General features: G+C 55.9%; 2 protein-coding genes across 13 annotated transcripts in view; one reads left to right on the forward strand and one right to left on the reverse strand.

Annotated features, from left to right (window-relative positions):
• Window positions 1-139: 139 nt before the first annotated feature.
• On the forward strand, window positions 140-7,540 carry Xrcc3 (X-ray repair cross complementing 3). Of its 6 annotated transcripts, XM_013144961.3 has the most exons (9): window positions 145-259; window positions 1,241-1,392; window positions 1,489-1,590; window positions 2,612-2,749; window positions 3,298-3,510; window positions 4,622-4,776; window positions 6,033-6,245; window positions 6,316-6,341; window positions 6,422-7,540. In XM_013144961.3, exons 3-9 carry the CDS (start codon window positions 1,536-1,538, stop codon window positions 6,756-6,758), a joined length of 1,137 nt encoding a protein of 378 aa, XP_013000415.2. In that variant the 5' UTR covers window positions 145-259; window positions 1,241-1,392; window positions 1,489-1,535; the 3' UTR covers window positions 6,759-7,540. The 6 variants fall into 6 exon arrangements, with proteins under 6 accessions (XP_063097417.1, XP_013000415.2, XP_013000416.2 ...); XM_013144962.3 differs by lacking the exon at window positions 1,241-1,392 and having other exon boundaries at window positions 151-259; XM_063241345.1 differs by lacking the exons at window positions 145-259; window positions 1,241-1,392 and adding an exon at window positions 278-392.
• The window catches only part of Klc1 (kinesin light chain 1), a 49,684-nt gene continuing 27,924 nt past the window's right edge, over window positions 5,128-26,887 (reverse strand). The window contains exons 4-16 of one of the 7 annotated variants that reach the window (XM_013144958.3): window positions 26,360-26,438; window positions 25,711-25,936; window positions 23,285-23,372; window positions 22,592-22,693; window positions 20,590-20,763; window positions 20,384-20,483; window positions 18,453-18,502; window positions 18,295-18,362; window positions 16,983-17,091; window positions 15,300-15,461; window positions 10,200-10,330; window positions 5,550-5,616; window positions 5,277-5,467 (exon numbers count right to left, since the gene is read on the reverse strand). In XM_013144958.3, coding sequence (XP_013000412.1) covers window positions 5,465-5,467; window positions 5,550-5,616; window positions 10,200-10,330; window positions 15,300-15,461; window positions 16,983-17,091; window positions 18,295-18,362; window positions 18,453-18,502; window positions 20,384-20,483; window positions 20,590-20,763; window positions 22,592-22,693; window positions 23,285-23,372; window positions 25,711-25,936; window positions 26,360-26,438 — 1,359 coding nt within the window. In that variant the 3' untranslated portion in view covers window positions 5,277-5,464. Of the gene's footprint in view, window positions 5,617-10,199; window positions 10,331-10,755; window positions 11,305-11,828; window positions 11,880-15,299; window positions 15,462-16,982; window positions 17,092-18,294; window positions 18,363-18,452; window positions 18,503-20,383; window positions 20,484-20,589; window positions 20,764-22,591; window positions 22,694-23,284; window positions 23,373-25,710; window positions 25,937-26,359; window positions 26,439-26,887 lie in introns of those variants that run through there. The other 6 variants (XM_013144957.3, XM_013144955.3, XM_063241343.1 and 3 more) reach the window with 6 other exon arrangements.

Consider the following 26,887-nt stretch of genomic DNA (forward strand, 5'->3'; position numbering starts at 1 on the left):
CCCCATCACAGTCCTTTCCAATCAGCGCAAGGGCCCCACCCCTACCACTCTGCGGTCGGCCACCAGTCGAGGATGGGGCGGGCCTAAGATCGGTCCACCCCCTATCGGAAGGATTGAGACTTCGGATTGGCTAATTCGTCAAACCTCTACGACGCTTTCTTTCTGATTGGTGTGGACGACTCAGGGCGCCCGGCACTCATTGGAAGAAAAGGTGAAAAGGGGCGGGACGGCGTGGAGAGGCGAGTGGAGCACGCGCGAGGTAAGGGCGCGAGGTTTCTCGTGCCGGAACAACGGAGGAAGTCTTGGCCGCCACATCGGGCGGGGCGTGGAGCGCGCGGCGCGCGGTGCTCGGCGCTCGGAGGAACCAACCGAACCCGGAATTCGCGGCGAGGGTGCGGCTGGGTCAGCGGGGTTCAGAGGCCATGGGGCAAGGCCGGGCTCAGGTGGGCGGGGCTCTTGCTAAACCCGTATGGTCGGGTCCCGCGGAACCTGACCTCGCGGGGCCGCGGCGTATGCAGCGCCGAGGGGGGAGCGCCCCCTTCGGGGCCCTCCACACATTTGGTTTTCGGGTTGGGTCTGTTGCGACGCAAGCGTGAGCGACCCGGCGGGGACTCACGGCGCTCACGTTGCCCTGGCCGGCCTGGAACTTGTGGTGCTCCTGCTTCAGCCCCTCCCCCCGAGTGTTGGGACCACCGGCCTGCGTCTCCACGCGCAGCTTGCTCTGGCGTGGAAACCTCGATTTGCCTGTTGTCTTGGAGGCCCAGCGACCTTGCCGGCCGGGCGCTCGCCCCTGCCCTCCTCCCTTCCCAGCGCTCCGCTACCCTTGTCCGAGTGACCCCTGCCCGAGAGGCGTCCTGGTGGCCCCGGGCTTCCGTGGCGTCTCCCCTCCTGCTGGCTTTCGCCCGTGGGGAGCTGACGTCCCCACAACAGCCGCTTGACGCCAGACCCCAGGTCTCGGCCTGTGACTAGAAGAGGCCTGGCTCCTTTGCAGCTCCTGAGTCGCCCTTGCGTTGTTCCCACGCGTCCTCCCTGTCACACTCTGGGGAGGGCAGGCGTCTGTGACCCCGCAGAAAGTGCACCCTCGGGCTCAGGTGACCTCCAAAGTGCCTTGGTCAGCGTCGTGTCCAGCCCAAAAGGCACCAACCAAGCACGAGTAGCGTTTCCCAGCACTAGGAGGACCTGGGGGTGGGAGACTTCTGTGACCCGGCCAGGCATCCCAGATCCCGTTGTTGCCGCCCAGGTCCCCATGGAGACCCACTTGAGGGACACCACAGCTGCTGTGGGTTTGTGAGCCCACCTTAGGCGGCTTGAGCGGCGGGACCCTGTATGTGGCTTGAGGTGAATTCAGCGCCTGTGAGGCCACAGCCCAGAGGACGCCTTTCCTTGTCCTGGGTATGGCAGGATGCCCCGTGACCCCCGGGATGTGGACCCGGGTCATGGGGTCCAGCAGCCCAGTGCAAGCCACCCACCTTCCTCGCTGTCTCCCAGCCAGTGCGCCCTCTGCCCCACCCTGGGAAGCCGTCACCTGCAAAGACATGGAGCTGGACCAGCTGGACCTGAATCCCAGGGTCCTGGCAGCCCTGAAGAGAGGTGGGTTCTTGTCCTGGGAGAGGCGCGTCCCCTGGAGGCCCTGGTCCTGAGTGTATTTGTGTCCCTGTTAGGAAGGCACCAGACTCCCCAGCTCTGCTGACTCCGTGGCTGTGGTTTTGTGCACTTGCTTGGCAGCGCTGGGGTGAAGCCTCCCTCTCCAACCTGTTCCGTTTTTGAGGCCGGGTCTCCTGAGTCACTGAGCTGGCCCTGCTGGGCTCCTCCTGCCACCCCTGCTGAGCTTCCTGGGCCCTGCTGCTGTGTAGGGCTGTGGCTCTGGGCCTCCTATCCGTTCTCCCTACCTCCTGGGGTATCTGTCGGGACTGCTGAACCTTAGGGTTCTGCCGGTTTACACATGGAACAGGGTCTGTCTGGGCTGTGTTTTCTTAGCCTCCAGCTCAGGTCATGGTCACAGGAAGCCTGCAGGCTCCGCAGGAGTGCCTCCTCTGCTTTGTCTTACGGGAAATGAACTTTCCTTAGGGTGCCCTGGTCCCCGATGCTGAGAGCCAGGGTGGACAGCAGGACCACCCTCCCAAGCCTGTTTTGAGTGAAAGTGCAGGGCGAGGGGGTCAGGCCTTTGGGCGTGTTTGAAACTGCAGTCTGAAAGTTCTGCCTGGACCTTTGCTGTCTGTGTCTCTCGGTGACCAGACGGGGGTAGTCTGCGTGCCCTGTTGATGTGAAGCCACGGTCCCGTTTTTGCCTGGGTACTGGAGAGAACCACTGGGTCACAACCCTAGCTTTTTTTTTTTTTTTTTTTTTTTTTAATTAAGTCACCAAGTTTCCCAAGCTGGGCTCAAACTTGCAGACCTCCTGTCTCAAGTCTCCCTGGGTGCTGGGATTACAGGGGAGCAAAACGAGTGACTTCTTGTCTCCCTTGAGAGCATCCTAGTGAAACAGGGTGACTTACGGGGGGGGGGGGGACGCCTGAGGAGGAGCTGGCCCACCTCCACAGCTGCTGTCACTCCCGGGCTCCCAGAGCCCAAGGTCTAGCTCTCTGGTCACTTCTCTCACCCTGTAACTGCAGCTGGCCTGAAGTCCGTGAAGGAGGTCCTGCGTGTATCTGGACCTGACCTGCAGAGATGCACTGGCCTGTCCAGCCCCGACATCCAGCGCTTGCTGACAGCAGCTGCCATGTACCTTCGGGGCCACTGCGTGCTCACAGGTAGACAGTGACCATGCACAGGCTGGGTCCTGGCCTTGCTGGTCCTGCTCTGCAGGATCACAGTCTGGCATCCACGGAGGACACAGCAGGTCTCAGGGCCTTGGGCTGTGGTGTTGCCGCAGAGGCCAGGCCAGCAGAGGGACTTGCAGGGGTCCCTACAGTGTGGATGCTGCATCCCAGCAGGACAGGGTCTCTGCAGAGGGCCTCTCTTGTCTGCAGCTTGCAGTCCAATGGGACCGCTGGCTGCTGTTGTCATGGGACTGAGTCACTCTGTGGCTCCTGCTGCTGCCACCAGCATGGGGGGATCACTCCCCGCAGGTTTCTCTGGCCCAGCCCAAGACACACCCTGACCTTGCCCAGGGTGCAGGTTCCTCCTTGGGGGCCTCATGTGTGCACTAACGTGGCTCTGGGCACTGCCTCAGGGTGAGGTGCGCAGGCAGCTGCTGCTCACACTGCCGCCGGGGGTGCCCAGGCGGGGCATCCCAGCTCAGTGGCCCTGGTCCAGGCTTCCTGGGCTGCCCCTTGTGACTAGCCACCTGTCCCCACAGTGCTGCAGCTGTACCAGCAGAGGGAGCACTTCCCCACGCAGCACCAGCGTCTGAGCCTCGGCTGTCCATGGCTGGACCGGTTCCTGGGTGGCGGGCTGCCCCTGGACGGCATCACGGAGCTGGCTGGCCGCAGTTCGGCAGGAAAGACCCAGCTGGCACTGCAGCTCTGCCTGGCTGTGCAGTTCCCGCAGCAGCACGGGGGCCTGGAGGCCGGTGAGTGCAGGGCAGCCCCGGGCCAGGCCTGCACCGTACACACAGCCTAGCCTTGCCTGCAGAGCCAGAGGCCAGCAGTGCTGAGACGGCCGGGCCCATGTGCCCTAGGAGGCCCTGTCCTGTGCCCCCCAGCCAGTCCCAGGCTGCCTTGCCAAAGACACCCTCTCGCATGTCCCCAAAATTCATCTCTCATTTCCTTTGTCCTGCTCTGTGCTGGGATGGGGACCAGGGCCTTCACACTCATAAGGTGGCCCCTTCTTAGGGTCTAAGCTGCCCAGGCCGGATCTGAACTAGTTCTGCCTCAGCCTCCTGTCTCCTCCGGGTCCACGTCCCACGCAGTGGGCAGGGCCTCTCACTGTGGTCCTTTGCTGGTGTCCTGCGGAGCACAGCGGCTTCCGTCTTCAGTCGAGGCTTTCCTCGCTGCTGCTGGTGTTTTTGGAGTCTTCAGCGCGCCCTGTCTGACCAAGGTGGTGAAGCTCTGCGCAGTTTTCTGTGTGGCTCCCAGCAGCCCACAGGAGGCAGCTGTCAGGATGCAGCACCTGTGCGCTCCCTGGCCTGCAACACCAGCTGGCCCAGCAGCATTTGGTGGAGAAACCACCCTTTCCCCATTGGCTCATCCTTGTGGCTACTGTTTCCTTTTTTTTTTAATGACAGGGTCTCCCTATGTAATCCAGGCTGGCTGAACCCACGGTGTACCCCAGGCCAGTCTCGAATTTGTGACAGTCCTCCTGCCTCGGTCTCCCAAGTGCTGGGAGTAAAGGGGCTCACAGGGTGGCCAGGTTCTTGCCATCTGCGGGCTTTGGCGCAGGCTTCAGGTGACACCCCGCTTGTGACATGCTTTTGGGCTCTTCCAGGAGCAGGGAAGCCCTGGCCATAGCCACATGGCTGAGGCTATTGCACTAATGTCAGGAGACAGGGGGTCTCTGGGAACAAGGAAGGACCTTTGCAAAACCCCCATGGCCTGGCGGTCCCTATGTTGCACATGGCTGGCTCAGAGCCTGTGATGGGGCCACAGGTGGAATGGGGTGCAGAGGGCAGAATGAAGGTGGAGGACGTCCGCATGGGACAGCGGTGCCACCCATGGCAGACACAGTGGACTCTGGCTCCACAGGGGCCATCTACATCTGCACGGAGGACACCTTCCCCAGCAAGCGGCTCCGGCAGCTCATTGCCCAGCAGCCAAGACTGCGCACAGACGTGCCAGCTGAGGTGATCCGGAACATCAGGTTCGGGGACCAGATCTTTGTGGAGCACGCAGCTGATGTGGTGAGTCACCCACAGCCCCAGGAACACACACATGGCAGGCAGGGCTGGTGACCAGCAGGCAGCGGGAACGAGGCGGACGGCAGAGCTAGGTCACAGGTGGTAACAGCCCTGCTGGGACATGAGACACAGCCCCTCCAATGGTGACCACTGGAATGGGGCTCACAGAGCCAGCCCAGAGGGACAGGGGGTACAGAGCCACAGCCCACTGGACACCCCCCGAGATGCTGTGGACAGAAGCCCCACAGTGCCACCCGGTGAGTGGGAGAGTGCAGGGGTTGGCAGTAGGAGCGTGCCTACCGCAGCTCCTGGCCCGTAGGACTCTGTGCTGGGAAGACACTGACTCGGAGAAGATGAGGGTAGAAACATTTACTTTTACAGACTTTACAGTAAAATACATCCTCACACAAACGCAGGAGCTAACGCATGAGCGGTGGCCTGGGAGGCCAGGCAGGTGTGATATGGGGTCCAGTGGGTAGCCCAAGGGACCACATGCTGCCTGCCATCCTTTTGCCTGGCAGCACCAGGCTGGGTGTGCGTGGTGGTTAGTGCAGCCTCCCCGGCGCCGTCTGGAGGCCAAGCGAGCACTCCGAAACTGAGGGCCCCGTCCTCACCCTGGCTGTCTGGGGCCAGCTCTGGGCCACCACGGTGGTGGCAGCGGCGTCTGGTATCCTGCAGCAGGCCGGGCCAGTCACTGTGGAGAAGCACAGCTCAACGCCTGGGGTCGGGTGAGCGTGGACTGGGCCATGGGGACCCATGGGGGTGCAGACACTCACATTAGTGCTGGCGTCTTCCAGGCTGCTGCTGTCATTCTCCACGCAGAGAGGCTCTGCTGGGGACGCCCTGGGGAAAAGCAGACTGCTGTCACTCTGGGCCAGACCCTGGTGCCACTGGGGCTACGCCCCTCAGCCTTGTCCCCAGGCTGCCAGGTCTTGGTCATGTGGCCACTCTGGAGGCCTATGTCCAGCCCCTGCTGCACTCTTCCAATACTTTGCTGCCCAGTGGCCTGGGCCACACTAAACGCCCAGCACGTGCAGGCCAAGCTGGCACAGCAGGGCTACTTCACAGCCTGCTTGCTGGCCACTCCCAAGTGACCTCGGGGGAGCTGGGGCAGAGGGGTCAGTGGAGGTGAAGAATGGCCCAGCATGGCAGAGACATGGCACCACATCCTGTCCCAGGTGGCAGGAGGCAGCCAGAGGGACGCACCATGGGTCACAGCAGAGTGACCACTGTGAAGTGACGCCCACCCGGCCCTATAGGACACCTTACTGGAGTGTGTGAGCCGCAGGGTCCCCATGCTGCTGTCGCGGGGCATGGCCCGCCTGCTGGTTGTGGACTCGGTGGCAGCCCCGTTCCGATGTGAGTTTGATGGCCAGGCCTCTGTGACCCGTGCCAGGTGCCTGCAATCACTGGGGGCCACACTGCGCCGGCTGAGTGCTGCCTTCCAGAGCCCTGTGCTCTGTGTCAACCAGGTGAGTGCAGTGGTACAGGCCTGGGGGCAGGGGGGACCCTTGGCCACCACCTGACCCTCTTGCTCTTCAGGTGACAGAGGCCGTGGAGCAGCCAGGGTGAGTGTTCGGGCTGCTGTGCACAGGGTGGGGGCAGCCTCAGCTCTCTGAGCAGCAGCATCCCTTCCTGTGTGTCCCAGGCCCCAGGAAGAGCGCCTGTGCCCAGCCCTTGGCATCACCTGGGCCAACCAGCTCCTCATGAGGCTGATGGTCGACCGTGTCCGCGAGGAAGAGACCACACTGGGCCTGTGCAGCCGCCCAGCACGGACGCTGCGGGTGGTCTTCGCGCCCCATCTGCCCCCAGGCTCCTGCTCCTACACAGTCAACGAGGAAGGGGTGCGGGGAACCCCAGGGACCATGGCCTCTGATGCAGGGCAGCAGCAGAATAGCCTCACCAAGGTCCCAAGAACTGATCAAGAATTGGGTCACGGGGGGCCAGTTGGCCACGTCACCAGCCCCTCAGGAGAGAGAGGGTGATGGTAGGGGCGTTTGCTCCACCCAGCTCATTGCACCTTGGCATTTGTCCCCAGAGTTGGACCCCTGGAGAATGGACTCCTCACCAGCAACAGTGGCTTTCAGGGTCTCTACAGGGCTACCCTGAGCACAGGGGCCACTCGTACCCCGTCCTCTGCTTTCTCCCTTAGGGCCTGCCCAGGATGCAGTGAGCAGCCTTCCCATGCTCCCAGCACCTTCCACCAAATCATCCCTGTCCCGGCAACCCCTGAGACCTGGCCCTTTTGCTCTCCCAGTAGGGTGCCCCCAAGTGCCTCCAGGCCCTAGTGTAGGGTACTGAGACACCAAGCTGGCAGCTTGTGAGTGGGACCCATGGAGACAAACCACGTCCAGCACCTCCCCCCACAACCTGGCTGGGTAGAGAGAGCACCACCATCCTGCCTGGCCCCTGTGCCACAGACCAGGCCCAGGCCTAGCCTGAGAGCCACAGAACTTGAGCCAGGCTGTGCAGGCACATGTGGTGCCTGGCCCTGGCTCAGGAGTCACTGCCTGCCAGGTGCTACTGACTGACCTGCATTCTTGCCCTCAGAAGAAGCTGAGGGAAAAGCCAGTCCCTAAGGCAATGGTAGTGTGTCCTCCCACAGCTCCCATGGAGGAGCCTGAGCCAGGACGGTCACTAGCCACTCAGTTGCCATGGCCCTGAGAGTTAACTTCTTTCTGAAAGAGCTAGGAGAGCCCTGTCTAGACAGTCTCTGTGTAGACTGTAGGGACTTTACAGTAAGAAATAAACGTTTTATTTTGATAAATGTGGGTATTTCCAAATGACTTTTCATGTGATTCATCAATCAGACTACTGCACCTGGAGGACAGAGCAGGAGTAAGGGGTGGAGACCCTATGCTTATGCCTCGGACAACCCACCCCTACACCAGGTCCCCATGCTTACTCTGGACCCAGCTGCAGAGCAGCACATACAGATGTGGGCAGGTGCCATGCCATACCATCTTGGCACCCTTAGAGGTGTTCTGTGTCCCCATAGGTACTGTCAGAGGTGGCCTGACAGCCGCGTGGCACTCTGGCCCTAGAAGGAGCTGCTTGCTTTCTGCAGTGCTGGTGGTGGGGCCAGGGAGTGCACACTGAGTTGCATCCCCAGCCTGGGATGTCTGAACCCCAGCGAACGAGCCTTGAATCCTCAACACCCGAGATCAAGTGCCCCAGCCATCTGTGGATGTCACTGAGCTCACTGTGCTGCAGAATAATGCCCGCCTGCCTCCTTCCTGTGTGGCAGCCACTTCTCTCCCGGAGCACAGCTCACGCCTGCACCAGCACAGGTCACCAGCTCCCCATGAGCGCCCTGGCTCTGCTGAGGTCATAGCACCCTGCGTCTGCTCCCAGGTAGCCGGGGCCTGGGTTATCTCCCGCGGTGTTCTTGGTTCCACACAGGACTCCGGTGCCAGCAGGGGAAGGCCGGCCTGGAGGGGGACCCCTCCTAGCTGAGCACAGGGCAGTGGCACTTCCATCCCTGCACTCTGCAAGCCCCTGCCCCACGCACCTCCACCCCTCTGGCTCCCACTGACACAAGCCCAACGCCCCAGCTTGGCAGTTTCTCAGTTATGGATGCTGGCAGCAGGACGGCAGTTGGCAACTGAGGTTCAAGGGGCCATGCATGGCAGCTGCTGCCTGCAGGTCCTGGTGTGCGGCAGCCCAGGCACCACAGCTGCCCCTTAATGGAACCCAGGCACAGGCTTCACAGTCTGGCAACAAAGCCAGCATGGCGCGGGGCTACTGTTCTGTCCCATGGTGTCCAGACCCTTAGTGGGTGGCTGGCACAGTGATTTCCCTCCAATGTGAAAGACAAATGGGACATTTATACCTATAAGCAACACTTCCAGGGTGCCAACCCCCAGCTCTGCCCCAGACATGCACGTGTAAATGGCGAGAGATGGGGGCCAGGACTGCGTTACCCCAGGCCTCTAAAACACAACACTGTCCCTGGGCCAGCAGGGTCCCTCTACAGGGGCCAACAGCCTGCCACCCATGAGGCTCTGGGTTCAGCCTTCAGCCCCACCTGGCACTCTCAGAACCACAAATACTACAGCATACCGGCCCGCACCCCACAGCCCTGGCTGCCACCCACAGGCCCAGAGGAAAGCATGTCCTGCAGTGACAGCCATGTTTCATGGGTCGGATGTGGGACGGAAAAGGGCCTGCTGACCCACTGGGTGCAGTGACAGGAGCTCGGGGCACCAGCAGTCACCGTGACCATCACAATCACAGCCATGCCAGCTGCCTGGCCTGCTCAGTACCTGAGCAAAAAGGCCGGGTTGTAGAGCCACCCAGGGCCAGCCACACCCCATGGCCACAGCTGAAGGTCAGGAGAAAGAAAACCTGCAGAGGCCGTTCATGACCGGACAGAGCCTGAGTGGGTGTGAAGGGGAAGCTCAGCGCGCTACCTGTGAGGGTGGGGCTGGGGGACATCATCACATCCACTGGCCTGGACCACAGCAGAGAGCACTGCAGCCCAGTTAAGAGCTGGCCAAGCGCTGACATGATCAGAATAACTGCTCAGGTCCAGGCGGTGCTGGTGGGTTGAGAGCACCCGGCGCGAGGCTGCAGCAGCAGCCAGCGGGGCCCGGGCCAGGGTCTTCTGCAGCTGGGACATGGAGCGCCGGCACACTCACCGACATGTGGGTGTGCAAGGGCAAGTAGCAAGTAGCCACCTAGCCACAGGAGACTCGGCACCCCCAGAAGCTCTGGTAAGGACGGGGGTCCGGGACAGGGACCGGCAGGGAAGCAGCGGCTGAGAGCAGCAGTCTGGGCCAGCACAGTCCAACTGGACGCTGAGGTAGTGTGGTGCCACTGTGGTGGGGACAATCTCAGTGCAGGTCCCCAGTGACACAACTAAAAGCAGCAAAGAAAAAGCATAACTCTAACCTCTAACAAATTCTCCAAAGCAGCCCCAGCCCTGAGCTGACCAAACCAGTCTACAGGGTGACCTTGGGTCCCTGCACAGAAGTGTCCCAGAGCAGCAGGGCAGACAGGGCAGAGCCCTCGCGACACACCCCTCGGAGACCCTGGCAGATGAAGGCTCTATCAGGCGACTCCGAGGCCAAGGCGTCGGTGATATCTCTGGTTCCTGAAATCCTACAGCCCCGTGACTGCAGCCTCTGAAGAACGAGCTTTTCTCCCTGCCCTGCCCCATAACGGCCTGGGATCTGATCCTGACAGAGTAAGACTTCCGAGAATGTCAGCCAATGATAATTTGCAGATAATGCCGATCCAGAGTGAACAAGTCCCGGTTCTCGGCTTTGTGACCATAAATCCCCACTCCTCACTGCGGAGGCCTGCTTTGAACATGTTTTTAAAAATCAAAGACCCCCGTAACTTTTTGAAGGCATCACCCTTTCAGCCGCTGACAGGGAGTGTGTGGCGCCCTCTCGGCCTGCGGGGCGCGGGGAGATAGTTACCCAGGGTTCCTCGGCTCACTCTCCCGAGAGCTTCCTCCCTTCAGCTTTCTAACCAGCTTCTCACTGCTGCGTCTAATGGAAGCACGGAGTTTGCTAAAGGAACCACTGCGCTTTAAAGATCCAGTGCCGTCCTGAAAGAAATGTGAACAAGCGTGAAGCCGCAGGTGGCCCTCCCGGCCCAGACCCCGCCCGCCCTCCTGACACCAGAGACCATCCCAAGGTTGCGTCAAAGTCCAGGTCACAGAAACTGACAGAAGCTCATCCAGTGGGCCACTGCCGGCTGGCCGAGCCCCAGGGAACAGTCCGTGTGTGTCCCCCCCACCACACCACACCACACCTAAATGGAGGCCGAGGCAGCACCCCCCACCCCCAGCAGAGGAGGGGCGCAGTCTCCCATGTCCATGATAAAGGTGGCTGGAAGGTTAAAATGTTTGTTTATGCTGCAACTAAAACCCCTCAGACCCCTTGTGGGAAGCAGGAGAAAGGCCTGGCTGAGTGCAGACAGGAGCCACAGCTCCCCGCAGAGGAGGGCACCGAGCAGACACACAGACACAGGTCAGTTGGAGTGAGTTTATTAGAAGTTAGAAAGACAGATACACACATCACTGAGCACTTCAAAGATTAGTAGAGAAAAGCAGAATTGCCAAAACTTTACACAAAGACTACACAGCAAGTCTAGTTGAGCAGGTCCTAGGCAGGCCCTGAGGCAGGGCGCTGCCAGGTCTCTTAAGTACCACAGGGACGTGCAGCACATGCCTGACGCCTACAGCTCAGCGACTGTCCACAGGTCACCGTCATGCCACTGTAGGGACGCCTGTGTGACACTGGAACTACCTGTCATCAGAAGGAGCAGCTAATCGCTCTCGATTTAAACTCACGGAGTACACAGGAAGTGGAGTTTATTAATACAGTGGGAAGTACTAGGTACAGATCTGGCAAAGCTACACGTATACAGAGATCGGAAACCCCCAAGAGGACAGCAGCACCGAAAGGAATGGCAGCTCTGCAAGCTCCTAGGGGCCGCGACACAGCGGGCCAGGCTGGAGAGAGAGGGACCGGAGAGGCCGCCCGCCGTGCAGGAGCAGAGGCACCCGGGCAGCTAGGCCTGTCGACAGAAAGGAGAGAGAGCATGAGCGCGAGGAAGGCAGGGCCCGCTCCACGGCTCCCCGCACAGTATTTCTAGGCCACAGACTCAATGACACCACGTGCCTGGCACTGGCCCCAGGTTGGGCTCTCAGTCTGTAGGGTGCAGCCAGCACTCGAGGATCAGCACTGGGTGACAGATCCTGACATTCACCACCAGCAGTCTCGCAGCAACGTATATAAAGGCGATGGGCAGGAAGAACCCTGCACAGGACGCAGAGGCTGCTCGCTATGCCCGTCCCGCTTATCCTGAATTTCGAGACTCCTGGGAAGCAGCTGTGACTCTCGTTCTCCTAAACACACTAACACCTGAGTGCCCGGAACCCTAAGAGCCATGGCCTGCACATGTCGATAGCACACAGCATGCAGCTGACAATCCCGGTAAATGACTCCGTGGGCAGCACAGCTCCCTGCGTCCTGCCCAAGTGGCAGCTGCCACTGCGACAGGAGCATGGACAGCAGGACTGCCCCGCTGCTCGGACTCACCATGGGATGCGGCACAAGTCACTTAACCAGCCCGAGCTTCATCTTTCTCATCTTTAAATGGAAAAATAAAACTTGTTACCAATGCCTCCAAAAGGATGGGAGGACAAAATGCTAAGTTCCCCAAGTTCTTTAAAAAGGATGCTGAGTGCTGCATATCCTGTGGTCCCTGCGTCTTGTGGCCCTGTGTCTAGTTCGCAGGGCCCACACCCACATGCACGCACGCATAGCACGCACCCACCCACACACGCACACATGTACTGGCAGCTGGCTTAGGCGGCCATGGGCGCCAGCAAGCCTGGAGCCCCTGCACCAGCACCAGCCACAGGCGTCTGTCCTCAGGTCCACCCACCCCTGTGCCTGCCCCCAGGGCCTGCACCTGAGCACCTATGGAAGCAGGTGGAGGGCCGGGCACATGCGCTCTGCCTCGCCTTTGCTCGCCATCAGACACACTGTGAGAAGCAGGTTTCCCAACAGGAACCAGACGTGCGGAGCAGGGATTCCCCTGGCGACCTTTATCTCTGCACAGGACTTACACATGGAGTGGTTTTCCTTTTAGGTGTATTCTAGCTGTCTTCCTAGTATAATTTTTCGAAGATAAAAATCTATTTCTAAGCAACAACGGTTTCATTCACCATTCACCCCTGGTGAGAACTGACTGCTGGAGACTACAGCCGTCTGGGCACAGCAGTGGTGGGAGGGGAGACGCTGAGGCAGCCGCTGCAGGACCCCAGGCACAAGTGGCACCTGCTTCGGGCTCACACAGGGTCACCAGGACAACACCATAACCACAGTGTCGAAGGGCCCCGGGGCCAGCGCCGGGCATGCAGGTCCTGCACCGTGGGCAGAACTGAGGGCCTGGCTCCGTGCAGAACGAGGCTCCTTGGCAGGGTGACGGCCAGGTGAGCATCCGCACTCACGTGGCATCACAGGGACCCCATGCCAAGAGGCAGACACATGGGGACCCAAGACCTGGGACACAGACCAGGGGTTGGCAGGAGCAGCTACTCGTGCCTTGGACACCTCATCCTTGACCAACCGTGGCTTTGTGGACACTGCCTGTGACCATGACCCCTGAGGAGGCATCAGCCCCTCCTTGTGTAAGCAGCTACTGCTCCCCGCAGCCATCACTCCTGTCCCTATCTCTGCCAAGGCTGCGACTGCCAACTAAACAACAAAGATGCCTCCTGCCATAGCAGTGCTCAGCAATGTTGAAGAGCTCTGAAACCCTTTCCCAAAAAAGTAATCCCAGCTACTAGGGTTTAGAGTGAGCCCAGACAACCTAAGTGAAACCTTGTCCTCAAGATACAAAAAAGGAAGGAGGACCAGGTGAGTCTCAGCTGTGAAGCACTTGCCTAGTAAGAGTCTCCCATTCTGTAATCTCCATTACAGAAAAATGTTTAGAACCCTGTGCCAAAGCCCAATATAAAGTGAAAATCAGGCAGCATTACTCACTATAAATGTGCAACACATTATTATGATCTTAACTCGGTAAAAACAGTGAAACTACTTTTATAAGCCCACAGTCTATAACCTACGGTGACAGGCACAGCCGTGACACCACCTCAATGGCCAGCTTCCGCTACTGTACTTCTATGCATGACTGAACAGAAGCCTGACACGTGGGTAAATGGCTGCCAGGGTAACCATTTTTAAGCTGCTGTGCAATCTCAGGAAGGTTTTCTAACTAGCAGCAGAAAACACTGCACTCTCATGGGCACAGAGAAAGCGACACACTGTGCTGCAGTGCTCGGCTCTACACCAAACGACTCTTCCAACGGACTCCGGCTACTGCCTGCGCATACAGCTTGGCATGGCCGACTAAAGACAGCGCCTGGCCAGGCATGTGGCCACGGGCACAGGCCCAGCACTCTGCAGGGCTGAGACAAGAGGGTCACAGGTTGGACTGGACAATGTATCTTTCCGCTGAGCAACTGAATAATGGGCCAGTCTACAGCTGGCTGTGCAAGCCCTGGGTTCACCCCCCTGTACCACAGAAAGAAAAGAACTCCCAAGTGTGCACACTGCAGTCACTACTCCTTAAAATAACGAAAATACCAAAATAATGAAAATGTGAAAATAAAATTCAATCCAAAGCCAGGGGAGCATGGTGCTACCTCTGCCAAAAGAGCCGAGGCGGCCAGCTGAGCCCCAGGCACTGACCCCAGAGGCACAGCCTGGCTCCCTCCCCGGGGTGCAGTGCCGAAGCGCCCGGGCAGGTACAGAGCCTCAGTGCTGCCACCAGTGCAGCGAGCTGCTCAGAGGAGCACCACTGTCACGCAGGCCAGGCCACCTGGGAGTCCTCAGGACAGGGTGCAACTCTGGCTTGCGATGATCCTATCACAGGGTTCACGTGAGTGTGGACCTAGAAATACTGTCTCCAAGATAGTCCCTCCAGAGCCTCGCCCAAGAGTCACTGGGCATGTGGCTTCAGCAGACCAAGCAGCAGGGCCCCCAGACAGAGCATGCAGGGGCCAGAGTGGCCGCAAGAGGAGAACAGGACACAGCTCACTGTGGTTTACAACCTCGGAAGCCAGGCTGGGCCAATCAGGGCAGATGCTGACTGGTTGTCTTGGCACAGAAAGAACATAGCAAGAGAAGTGATAGGTGAAGAGTCTCAAGAATGTCCTCTCTGTAATTTTGCCTTCTAACATTTCCTAAAAAATGTCTGGTCAGGATGTTGGCACCTACTGAACTGCTATAGCTGTGTAAAATTCCAAAGCCTAAAGAGATTGAAAACCTAAGACTCTAAGAAAGCCCCACACTGAAATCTAACAGAATTGCATGCTTACAACTCGACGTACTGCCCCGTAACAACCTCCCTGCCTGGAGGGCTAAATCCTGCACCCAGCTTTCCCTGCTGAGAGTGAATTTCCAAAGACACCAGCTCAGGGTACAGAGAGCCCCAAAGGAACTGGCTGGCTGCCACTGGCCACACAGCAATGGGGGATTTCCCCAGAGAGCAGGATGGCAACACAAGGCTGTGTAACCCCTCAGGATCTACTTGTATGAAAGACAGCCCCGAGGAGCTGGGCAAGCAACAGAGAAGGGACTGACCCAGGACCCCCAAGGAGACACGTGACGTTCAGACTGAGCAGGAGAGCAGCCACCCTATGGCTTTGCTCATGAGCTGCTCTTTTTGAAAGCAAGTTCCAGTTAAACAGCCTCTCCTGTGTAGGCAGTTTAACCAGCAAGTCCAGGGCAGCTGCTGGGAGGTTAGGCACCTGAGTTAGCAGTAGACATCGAGTTAGAGCAAGTTAGTTGTCTGCCAGGCTGAGCCCTGAGCACAGTGCCGCTCTGAGCAGCCAAGACATCGGTCATGCCCAGGCTCCCGGGGCAGGAGGTCACCCTGCTGAGGCAGGGCCTGCAGGGTTAGCGCGAGTTAGGACTTACAGAAGCCTCCCTGGCACTGCGGCAGAGGAGAACGGGGCGAGGCGGGACAGAGAGCGCCGGCTGTGCGCTGTGCGTACTTACCCCGTTCCACTCTACGCTCATACTCACTTCCTCCCCTCCGTCAGCGCCGCTCTCGTACTTGACCACGTCCGAGCTCAGGCTCTCCCGGCTCCGCCGCTTCTCCGTGCTCTCTGGGTCGTTGAGCACTTCGGCCACTCTCTGTTTGTGAACAGTGTCCAGACCCTGCAAGCCAGGCAGGAGAAGAATTAGCATTTCCAGCACAGCAGAGATTCAGACACTCCCGCTCCGCTGGCTCTCATCACCAGGGAGAAGAACCGAGGTGACTGTGACAGACTTGGTCACATGGCACACGTGCTGCCACACTCCGGCACGCGCTGCACTCTGAATGTTCTTCTCATATTAAAAAGCTATACACAAATGCTGAGCTCTAGTTCTGAAATATTTAGAAGGAAGTACACTGATATCTAGAAATTATCTGCTTTTAAAAAAATCAAATAGATTTTCAGACAGATGGATGTCATAAAAGTACCTAAAATCTTGGTGAAAGCCAGGCATTGTGGTGCACTGGGGAGGCTGCGGCAGAAAGATCACCTCACCACAAGTTCAAGACCAGCCTGGGCTGCATTAGTGAGTTCAAGGCCAGCCTGAACTGCACAGAAATACCGTCTCAAAAAGACAAAAGAAAACCATAATCTCGGTGGTGGGACAGGAGTGTGAAATTCATTCCACCTCTGTGTAGGTCTGAAAAGTTCTATGGGATGCTAGGCAATGCCCAGTTTTTTATCTTAGTACCCTAAGGTTTCTGGCTTCAAAGTAGTATATAGCTGAAGCCTGAGACTTTTTTGTTTTGTTTGTTGGTACCAGAGATCAAACTCGTGACCTTCACTTGCCAGTGGGCGAGTCCTTGGGACCCGGTGCATCTGCCAGCCTCGTTCTCGCATCTGTATTTCTGGTGTTGTATTAATGGCATTTTCAACAGTGTAAGTTGTGCAAACTAAAACATTTGAAATTTTCTGTATTTTTGGTAGTCAATGAGATGGAACCCAGGGCCTCACATGTGCTAGGCAAGAACTCTACCACTGAGCTACACCCCTAGCTCAAGATCTTCTAAATCAAGCTATGGATAAAGGCTATACAATGGCAGGCATGGGGCAGCACCCTTGTAATCCCAACACTAAGAAGGCTGAGGCAGGGGGATTGCAAGTTGAACCCCAACCTGGGCAATTTAGCAAGACCCTGTCTCAAGTGTAAAATTTTAAAAAGTACTGAGGTAGCGTCCAGGGATATAACTCAGTAGTATAAGCATTTGTCTGCCAAGTGCAAGGTCCTGAGTTCAATTCCTGGTATGAAAAAAATGAAATTTTAAAACCTCTCCAAAAAGTGCTAACATAGGAGCCCAGTAGTAGAGCATCTGCCTAGCATGCAGAAGGCTCTAGGTTCAAGCCCCGGTCCTAAAATCTCACAGTTCACCAGGGATATAGCTCAGTAGCACAGTACTGCCTGGCAAGCACGAGGTCATGAGTTCAATTCCCACTACCAAAAAGAAAGAATGTCATACATAAAATCTCAGTTCTTTTGTTTTGGATTTTTGAGACAAGTGTCTTGCTACCCAGATCAGGCTGGCCTTGAACTCACTACATAACCCAAACTGGCCTCAAACTCACAGCGATCCTTCTGCCTTCAGTCTCTCAAGTGCTAGGAGTACAGGATGATCACCAGCCTGCAATCTGGTATCTGACTCACCTGCTTACGTGACCTCATGGCAGCTTCTTCTAATGTTTCTGCAGCTTCAAATTTGCCCTGGCGTCGGTAAAGTGCTCCAAGGTTTTTCAAAGTGGTCGTGACAGTTGGGCTGTAAGGAATGTGATGAGACGGTGAGGAAGTGTCCTGGGCAGCCTCTGTCTGCAGCACCCGAGTGTCTGCCAGGCCCATGGCCTGGGGATGCAGGCTGTAACTCGCTGTGATCTTTGTAATTTGCTTTCCTGTTTTCCTTTCCCACTGTGCAACCTCCATCAGCGCCAGCAGCACACAGGCACAGCAGACAGACCATAGTTTACGGCCACGTTTGCTCTGGCATGGGGCATCATTCGAGAACATTTTCCAGAGCTTGAGCTCACAAAGCCCCACTACCTCATGCGTCAGACCCTTGGGGCCCGGGGCAGGCCGCTGCTATGCCTATCCAGGACCCAGCCACAGCATCGTGCCGCTGTCTGTTGAGTGGTCAGCCACCCCTGACCAGAGCTCAAACTGTGTCAGGTGAAATGAGGGCAGGTGGCTTTAGCACAGCACACCCAAGACTGCAGGCCGGGCCTCAGGAGATGGAGGCGGCACGCAGGGAAGCACGAGGAGCTGGAGCGGTGGGCACGTGGCCGCAGCCGTGGCAGGGAGCCTTCCAGGAGCTGGAAACCAATTGCTGCAGTACAGCACTTGCAGAGGTGCTTCACTCTGTCACTAACGACAGGCATTTCAGTACTGAAATAAAGAAGCCACCTTCATGTCTCGGAGGTAAGTGGTCAGCAGTGGAGAAAAAAAAGACATCGATTTGCTGTGAGGGTAACTGTGAGGGGCTCCTGGACCTCTACTCCAGCCAGGGCCCAGTGAGTCTTCCTAGGACAGAGAAGAGGGGGGCTGCATGGTCAAGTGACAGGGAGTGAAGGCAGCAAACGCTGTTCAGCCGGGGCGTGCGGCAGCTGCAGGCCAGGTGTGGTGGGGGCGGGGAGGGGGGCACACGGGCTCCCCCAGAGTGCCAGGAGGAGGGGTATGTGTCAGGGGCGCTACCTGCCCTGAGGTGCGTGTGGCTGCCTGTGGGGCTGTTTTCCACAGGAAGAACTCCTTGCCTCAGTCAGGTCAACAGCGCCCAGAGCTCCTGCCACTGCAGCGTAGGCTACACATGCTGAGCCATGGCCACGGGTGCGGGCTTCCCTGGAGTAGGATTCGGGGGAAATAGGGACCTGCACAACCATGCACTAAAGGGAGCTGTGCATCCATCCTTCCCGAGGTGTCCCCTCGGCCTGTCCTCACCCTCAGCTCTGGGTTTTCGCCCAGATAGACGTACCTATCCACTTTACAGGCTTTGTACCAGCCGCCATACTCTCCAAAGGACGTCCCATCCTTCTGCTTTCCCTGAAGTAGGACAGATAATTTCAAATGAGTAAGCATCTTGAATCCACGGCATTCCATTTTAAAAACCACTTAAAACAGTTACAGCCTTACTTTGCACTCTTCTCTTTCTTCAGCATGCATCCAAATGGGCTTATTTTCATCTAGGGAAGAATAAAATAACACTATAAGTTGAAAACTGACACAGCTCACTGGTCAGGCACTGTCGGAGCTTAGTAACTGCAAGGTCTGGGTTGGCTGCTGTACGGTCCTTCTTAGTCGCCTTGCACCCGGGACAGATCTAGCTCGTGCAAGGCCCAGGATAGAAGGCGGGAGGAGAAAGGAGCTGCACTCACATCCGGCACTGCAGACTGCAGGAACCTGGCCAGGGAAGGCACCTGCACTGACCAACCTGACAGGGCCCAGCCCACACTGTGACTGCTCATGCAACACAGACAAGTACTTAGAATTTGAGCAACTTCACACTCAACAAAAATCTAAGAAATTAGTAAGATTTGGGAGCAAAAGTAGAAATATGCAAGTCAATATTCCTTTAAAGTCTTAATTTACAGAATATTAACACATCCTACCAGTCAACAGACCAATGCCATGCAGGTAAACAACTGTTTGTGTCTGTGTCTGTCTGTGTGTGTGTGTGTGTGTGTGATGTGCACAAAACTGCCTTTGACTAGAACCCACTCAACTGAGCTTCACACACTATCTGGAGCAGGAAGGAGCTAGAAAATCAAGGAAACCAGTGTGCCACATGAGAATGTTCTACAAGCCCTGGAAGCTGGCCTGATACTCCATGAAGTTGGCAAAGCTCTGCAGACAGAAACAAGCAGGTACAATGCCTGCCCTGCCATAGCTGTGTCACACAGCCTCCCAGTGGGGAGCAGCAGCCACGGCGTGGCTCTGGTGAGAGAGTTACTGCTCCAAAGTGTATTTGGGGACCACGTTTCCAAAACAGTTTCTGGAACTCTATTAAAAAGTTAACTTCCCTGGCCACAGTCTATGCTGCGCGTCCTGGACAGTGTCCTCAAGGGCATCCCAGACACCAGGAAGGAGCCACCTGCTCCCACCACTGCCTGCTTCTCCTAAGCTCAACCTTACAGGCAGGCGACACCTCATGAAGTGACCAGCCCCGACTGGACAGCAACTCGGCTATCTAGAAGCACAGTAGAACCCTCTGCTCCCGCCTGCTGGTTCGGTCTTGTCATTCTGATAACCTCAGCAGGTACCTTGGGCTATGAAGGAACAGGATGGACCCATAAAGGAGGGCATGCAGGATTCTTTCTCTAGGGATGTAATACATTCTGCAAATAAAATGCCTCCATGAACCAAGAAATATATAGGTGGGTGAGTTAACCACCACAGTCCTTCCCTCCTCATGCTACAGCTTCCTGCAGCCCATTAACCACTGTCCACAGTCCGAATGCCTCTACAGCACCCATTGAAGGAAAAAAGCACACAAATATTTTTAATTGGACAATTTAAAGAGTAACTATGAATGAAGCACCTACAGTCTCTAAAGGCACATAATGGAGACCTGACCTCAGCTCTAAGACAAACAACTCAGAGGTGTAGGTCAAGGGAGGGGCTTGCACATCTGCCTAAGCCACTAGGGTCTGGGCGCACCTGGAAGAGAATGAGACTGTCAGATTAAACCACAGCCCCAGGTCACCTGTGTGTGGGTGAGCATGAGAGGCAGGGTGGGGCACAGAGTGGGGGTGCAGGCTGCTCCTGATGCACGAATGGGAGACGCAGCCCCATGTTCCCTGCCATGAGGTCCTCCCAAAAAGACTTGGTGGCAATATGCAGGCTCAGGGCACACAGGTCTCACCAAGCAGTGAAGCAGTGAAGCACAAGTAACAAGTGACCACGAGGCCTGTACCACGTCCCCGCTGCCAAGCCCCACTGAGGAAACTGTAGCAGTTTCTGTCTAGGGAGCTGACGTGAACCCCAGGGCTTCGCCACGCGCGCTGAAATCCCTCTTGGAACACACGTGCACTGCATCTGCCTGGAAGCAGAAGTGTATTCCTTACCATCCACGGAGCCAAACTCCCGCTCGTGTGCACGGGTGAGAATCTCTTTGTACAGTGTTTCCGCCTGCTTGAACTTTCCTTGTTTCAGATAGCAGGATGCCTTAAAATAAAACAAGGATTTAGTGTCCTTCACACAAATAAAACACGCACGCACGGGGAGCAGCAGAACACTGGTGAAGCATGGGGTCCCCATGGCTCCTGCTTACCAGGTTGTTCTTGGTCTTAGCCACATTGGGGTCATCAGGGCCCAGTTTCGTCTGGTAGATCTCCAAGGCCCTCTGGTAGTAATATTCCACCTCTTCATATTTGCCCTGATTCTGGCACAGTAAGGCCAAGTTATTCAATTGCTTGGCAACATCAGGGTGATCCTTTCCCAGGACCTGGGAATGAAGAGCAGAATCAGAAACACTGACTTCATTACCACAGCCACCACCTGTCAGAAGGCTCCTTCCAAAACAGACACTGGACTGCACTCCGAGACCTAGCTCCAAAGGCCTCCATGGTGTACAATAAAAAAAAGAACCAGAATTTCTTCCTCTTCCTCCTGTGTGTGAGCGAGTGTGTGCATGTGCATGTGTGTTTGTGGTACCAGGGATTTGCCCTATGCTACATCTCCAGTCTTTTGCTGTTGTTGAAACAGACTCTAAGTAACTGAATTGCCCAGGTGGGATCAAAGTCCAAATCGATCTCATTCACCCTTCACTGCCCCACCCTAAAAACCCAAGCCCAAGAGTGCGAGCACTTCGTCTGTCTTGCTACCAGCGTGACCTCACATGCTTGCCAGGACAGCCCTGGCAAGGAGGCACAGACAGACGCACCCTGCGCAGGACCCTGACCGGCGCTGGTCCTCCCAGACCTGTCCCTCACACAGCGGCTTCAGGAGACATGCTGCTCTGTGTGCTCCGCTCCGCACACCCCACCTCCCCACCTCAATGACACTGAACCAGGCTCCTGGTCAGACTCTGGCCTTTCCTGGAAAGCCAGTGCCAGCCAGCAGCCTGAGGGGCCTGTGCCACCCCTTGTCCTGCAGAATGCCCTCGGCAGTCACGAGCTTCATCTATTGGACAGTATTCATAGGGAAAGACTAAGCGCAGGCTCCGAACAAATAAAGGAGCAAATATTTTAACAAATTTTGCAGGGTTTTTTCCCTTGCCTCACACAAGGCCTCGCTGAATAGTCCAGGCTGGTCTCCCAACTCCTGGGCTCAAATGATCTCCCCGCTCCAGCCTCCTGAGCAGTGGGACTACAGACGTGCCACGGGGCTGCAGCTGATCTGCTGTGCTCTCCCGGACTCTGGCTAGCCCACTCAGATGTGACCACTTTGTAGGCACCATGCACATGGCAGCATGCTAAAGCCTCATCCGTCCAGCTTCATGGTGGGATGAGTGCCTTTCGCTTTCTAGCTCCTCGCCATGAGTTCCAGAGCAAGCACCCAACCCCTCAGTGACAGACAGACAGTCATGAGACTGTCAGATTAAACCACAGCCCCAGGTCACCTGTGCGTGGGCCTGACACCCAACTGTTCCACTGGGACCTCTCAGTCCCCCAGTGCTTCGAGACAACCAACCCACAGCATTTCAACACCCAGTTACCATAAAGGCAGCAGCTACTTCTAAAATATCCACAACACTGATGCACTGACAGCTCTGAGTTAACCTTTAGTTATGAAATAATTACTTTTCGAGTACTGAGAATCACACTCAGAACCTTGAGCCTGCCAGGCAGGTGTTTAGGCCACTGAGCTATACCCAGCCTTTTTTTCTCTTGAGTCAAGATCTAACTATGTGGTTCAGGTTGGCCTCCAACACATGCCAATCTTCCTGCCTCGGTCTCCTGAGTGCTGGGATTACAGGTGTGTGCCACCATGCCCAGCTCAATTCTTAACATTATGGCAGCATATCTGGTACCTTATTTTTAAACAGTCACATGCACTCTTCCTAACTGACACACACACACCCTTGCCAGGTCGTTGTCCCCAGCAATGTTGTTTCTGGACAACAGCAAGAGCTGTGGCCTTCATACCAAGAAAGGTGCCACCCTGAACACACGCAGCCGTCACACAAGCATCATGTGCTGAGCACAGGGACTGCCCCGAGCCCATCGAGGGAGCGGGCTGCCCTTCAGAAGCAGCTGCCTTCAGTAAGTGAGCAGCAATGGCATCCCAGCACTCATCTTTATTCAAAGCGCTACTGGCCAGCTGTTGCGTACCTTTTCCCGGATCTCCAGGGCTCTCTTGCACAGCGGCTCGGCCTCTTTGTACTTCCCTCGTTTCCCATACAGGACAGCCAGGTTGTTCAGAGTTGCCGCCACCTGCCAACACAGGGCCACAGGCACATGAGAGACCCAGGGACAGCAGCTGTGGGTGCAGACCCATGCAGCCACCAGCGCACACTGGGGCACTCGCCACAGGGTAAGAAGGCAGCTGCAGTTCCAAGGACCAGCGCAGCTCACTCTGAGCTAAATCACCAAGCGGTGCTGCAGCACCGAGTTCTAAAACTAAACAAATCAGCACCAATGTGAACTTGATTTTTTGAATTTCCTTTGAAGCCACAAAGCCGATCAAAAGAGACCTCTGTGCAAATTTGACCAGATTTTTATAAAAAGACAACACAAATCCCCAACAAACCAATCTAGAGGGCGACGTGCAGTCTTGATTTGGGACTGAAAGGTGCAGCTTGTAGTCCATTTGAGCTGTGGCTCTACAGATCAGGGCTGACTGGCACAGTGAGCAGCAGAGCTGCGGCCTGAGGCCATCACTGCTGCGCGGGCAAAGCCCTACCTGTGCCAGCTGGGAGCAGGCGGCTGTCAGGCCCTCCCTGTTAAATTTGACACTGGCATGAGCTGGGTAAGAACATACTGGGGAAAATAAAATGTGAACGACTGAAAGAGTCAGGTACAAACCGCAGGATGGTCCTTGCCCAGCGTTTTCTCACGGATGGCCAAGGCATCATTCAACAGATTAGCTGCATCTTTGTACTTGTTCTGGTCCCTAAATTGAGAAACACACAGTGAGTGGAGCAGCAGATGACTGAGTCACCCCAACCTGTCCCTCTGCTAGCACCAGGGGAGAAGTCCAGAGCCTCACACATGGAAAGCACACACCCTAACCCCAAGCTCCACCCGGCCTCCTAAACTTTCTTCAATGTAATGGAGTTACAGAAACACAGGCAAAGGCCCTATTATTAAAAAACACAACAACCCTGGGTGTGGGAGGAAAGGCTGGAAGGAAATCATCAGTGAACGGCCACCAAAGTGAGCTGGGGGCCAGCCTGGCCAGTTTCTGCACTTGGCCTCCCATGGAGACCACAGGGCAGGGCTGCAGCCACACTGCAACAGAAGGGGACACAGCCCAGCACCCCAGGGGTAGCCTGTGTCCAGCAGCAGATGGCATGGATCCAAGCCTGAGAAGGCCCTGCTGGCAGCAGTAACTCTCAGCTGAACTCAGGAAAAGCACCTAGCCCAGACCTGGTCAGTTAGGACCCCAGCATGGCAGGATTGAGCAAGTCCACTAGGAAGGGAAGTATAGACGTAAAACAAAAATAAATACAAAGCTATAAGCATTCAAATCCTAAAAGGAAAATGAGCAAGACATGAGGAAATCAAGGTCAGTCATGGGTGACTAAAAACATGGACTCAAAATAGGAATCAAAACACAGGCTTGGGCCAGTGATATAGCTCAGGGGCACAGCACCTGACTGGCAAGTACAAGGTCCTAAGTTCGATACCCAGTACCAAAAAAATAAAAATAAAAATAAAAATAACTCCACTTATCTACCAACAAGGAAAAAGGTGACAACCAATGGTGCCCAGGTGGTGCATGCTGTGGCAGGAGCATGAACACACCATCCCTCTGAAAACAGGGCAGACAGGTTCACACAGCAACCTGTCTTAGGAACTTATCTTCAAAGACTCTAAATTTCGGGGTATAGCGGTGCACATCCATGTCCCAGCACATGGGAGGCTGAAGCAGGAGGATCATCAGAAGTTCAAAACCAGCCTAGGCTAATAATAAGCTTAAGGCCAAGCTGAACTACATAGCAAGACCCTAATAGAAAAGGCAAAAAAAAAAAAAAAAAAAAAAATCAAAGCTGGGCACAGTAATAGTAAACCCAGCACTCTGGGAGGCTGAGACAGGAAGATCACAAGTATAAGCCCTAAGCCTAGCCCTAAGCTCAGCCTGGGCAACTCAGCAACTTTGCAAGATCCTGTCTCAAAATAAATGGGCTGGATGTAGCACAGTGCAAAGACCCTGGGTTCAATCCTCAGTGTTACCAAAAGAGAAAAACTCTTACAGGAAGCACTCGCCCATGGAGGCAGAGCATCACTGCATGTCTCCTGGACAGCCTGGGCCAACCTCTCATCCTCCCCACACTCCACCTGCTGCCCTCAGTTAGTACACACTGGCCACCCTGTGGGCCAACCTGTCATCCTCCCCACACTCCACCTGCTGCCCTCGGTCAGTACACACTGGCCATCCTGTCTCCAGGCCCAGCCCCCATTCTGTCCACAAAGCTCAAAGCCCACTATACCCTAGCGACCGTCTGCAGAGGTGACAGGGTCAGAAGAGACAAGATGGACAAAGCACAAGTGGAAACCTGGATTTCAAAAGCAGAGCATGCAGAGCCACGGAAAGACTAGAAGAATGACGGCCAAGGTGGGGAGGCTGGACCAGATCAAAGAAACCTGGTGGAGGCTCACAGGGAAAAGTCCCCACCTTTGGCTAATTGGTCAGAGTAAAAGGCACACACAGCCTACTCCAGAAAGGCTGGTGTGGCACTGGGCACGGAGCAGAGTGGAGCACTTGCCCAGCTGGCACGCGGCAGGTCCCAGGCCCCATTCCTGAGAAAGGTAGGAGACAGGAAGGGCGGCAGGCTAACCCAGCGGATAAGGCAGCACCTGTTCCCATGCATGAGAGTCTTACCACAGAGGGGCTAAGAAATGCATTTCGATATAACCTCGAGATGTTTGAAGAGAAGCAGATGGTACCATTGAAACTATATAGTTTATACAGATTTACGAAACATTTTATGCTGGGCATAGTGACACATACCTGTAACCCCAGCTACTCAGGAAGCTGAGGCAGGATGATTACAAATTTAAGGCCAGGCTAGGCAACACAGCAAGTCTATATCTCAAAATAAAAATTTTACAAATGGACAGGCATGTAGTCCAGTGGTAGAGTGGTAGAGCACTTCCCTACCATGTGGGAGGCTCTGGGCTTACTCTCTAGTACTGCAAAATGCATGTACACACTCTTTCTCTCTCAGGGGCAAGCTTATTAAAAGTTGTCTCCAGGTACAATTCAACAGAGAAACCAAAGGACTAGCCTGTACACCAGGGCCAGGATGTTGAGCATGGTGGCCACATCAGGGTGATCGTGGCCGGACGTCTTCTCCAGGTCCTCCAGGGCCTGTTTGCAGAGTGGCACAGCCACTTCGTAGCGCCCCTGCGAGGCGTATTGAATCACCAGGTTGTGGAGCGTGCGCAGCCGTGCGGGGATCTCATAGCCACCCTGCTGGGCAGCGGCGGCCGCACTGCTGTGCTGCTGCTGGACTGCGGAGAGAAGGAGCACTTCAGAGGGGTGGTCAGCAAGCTGTGCAGACAAGCCTGGCTCAAGCAGCCCCTCAGTTAGTTCAGTCTTTCCTAAGGGCATGGGCATGCTGAGAAAGAATAAGGAACCGTATAAGGGGTGTGCCCTGTCTTCAAGTAGTGGCAGAAGACTTCTCTGGATATGAACCTAACAGCAAGAGTGACTGACCTCTTCCATCTACAGGGATCTGCAGGCCACATCTACTCATTTACCAGGCCCCACCCTCCACAATGCTATATCCACACACACACTTTTTCACTGCCTGGGAGCAACCCCACTGTGCCTGGGTTCCTGTGCAGCAGGCTCTGCGCCAAAGCTCCCACTAAGTGTGACAAACAAATCCCCATCCTCAGAGAGCAAGCGACAGCAAACAGCACTGCACTCACTTCCTTGGCCTGGGTCATCCTCGTCATTTGGGAACAGGTCATCCAAGGGCTCTTTGGCAGAATCAGTGTCTTTGTCCTCCTACAAAAGAGACCCAGAGCATCTTCCATCCTGCACATCCTGGCTGCAAATCCTTAACATCAAGCTCACTCTAACTTGAAGTCTTAGAAAAGATTGCTAGTTTGTAAGATCGAGTGTAGGATGTCCCATGTGGCTTCTCTACCAGTTTAATAAAGTAATGAAGCCCTCACTAAATGAGAGCCCTCAATGTGTAAACCCAGAATGCAGGCCGCAACCAAACCCTCACACTGTGCCTTGTTTGAAGTAAAATCTTATTTCAGTGCACTTCTGATTGTCACAGAAAAGGGGGATAGTGCCCTGCCACAACGCCTCCACTGCAGGAGCCCCATGAATAGCTAGAACCCCCAAAGTGCCACCACACTGTAATGTGCGCCTCCCAAAGACTACTGCTTGGTGCAAGGGGTAAAAACAGGGATAACGCAGTGCAGGAAACAAACAGCTCAGCCAGC

The sequence above is a fragment of the Cavia porcellus genome, unplaced genomic scaffold, assembly GCF_034190915.1.
Source record: "Cavia porcellus strain 051 isolate PalLab524CR breed Dunkin Hartley unplaced genomic scaffold, mCavPor4.1 scaffold_31, whole genome shotgun sequence".
Lineage (NCBI taxonomy): Eukaryota > Metazoa > Chordata > Mammalia > Rodentia > Caviidae > Cavia > Cavia porcellus.

Coding starts and splice junctions, on each gene's coding strand:
- Xrcc3 (XM_013144961.3), top strand. CDS start 1,536: ATGGAGCTGGACCAGCTGGACCTGAATCCCAGGGTCCTGGCAGCCCTG. Junction 1,591..2,611: donor CCTGGCAGCCCTGAAGAGAG/GTGGGTTCTTGT, acceptor CTGTAACTGCAG/CTGGCCTGAAGTCCGTGAAG. Junction 3,511..4,621: donor GCACGGGGGCCTGGAGGCCG/GTGAGTGCAGGG, acceptor CTGGCTCCACAG/GGGCCATCTACATCTGCACG.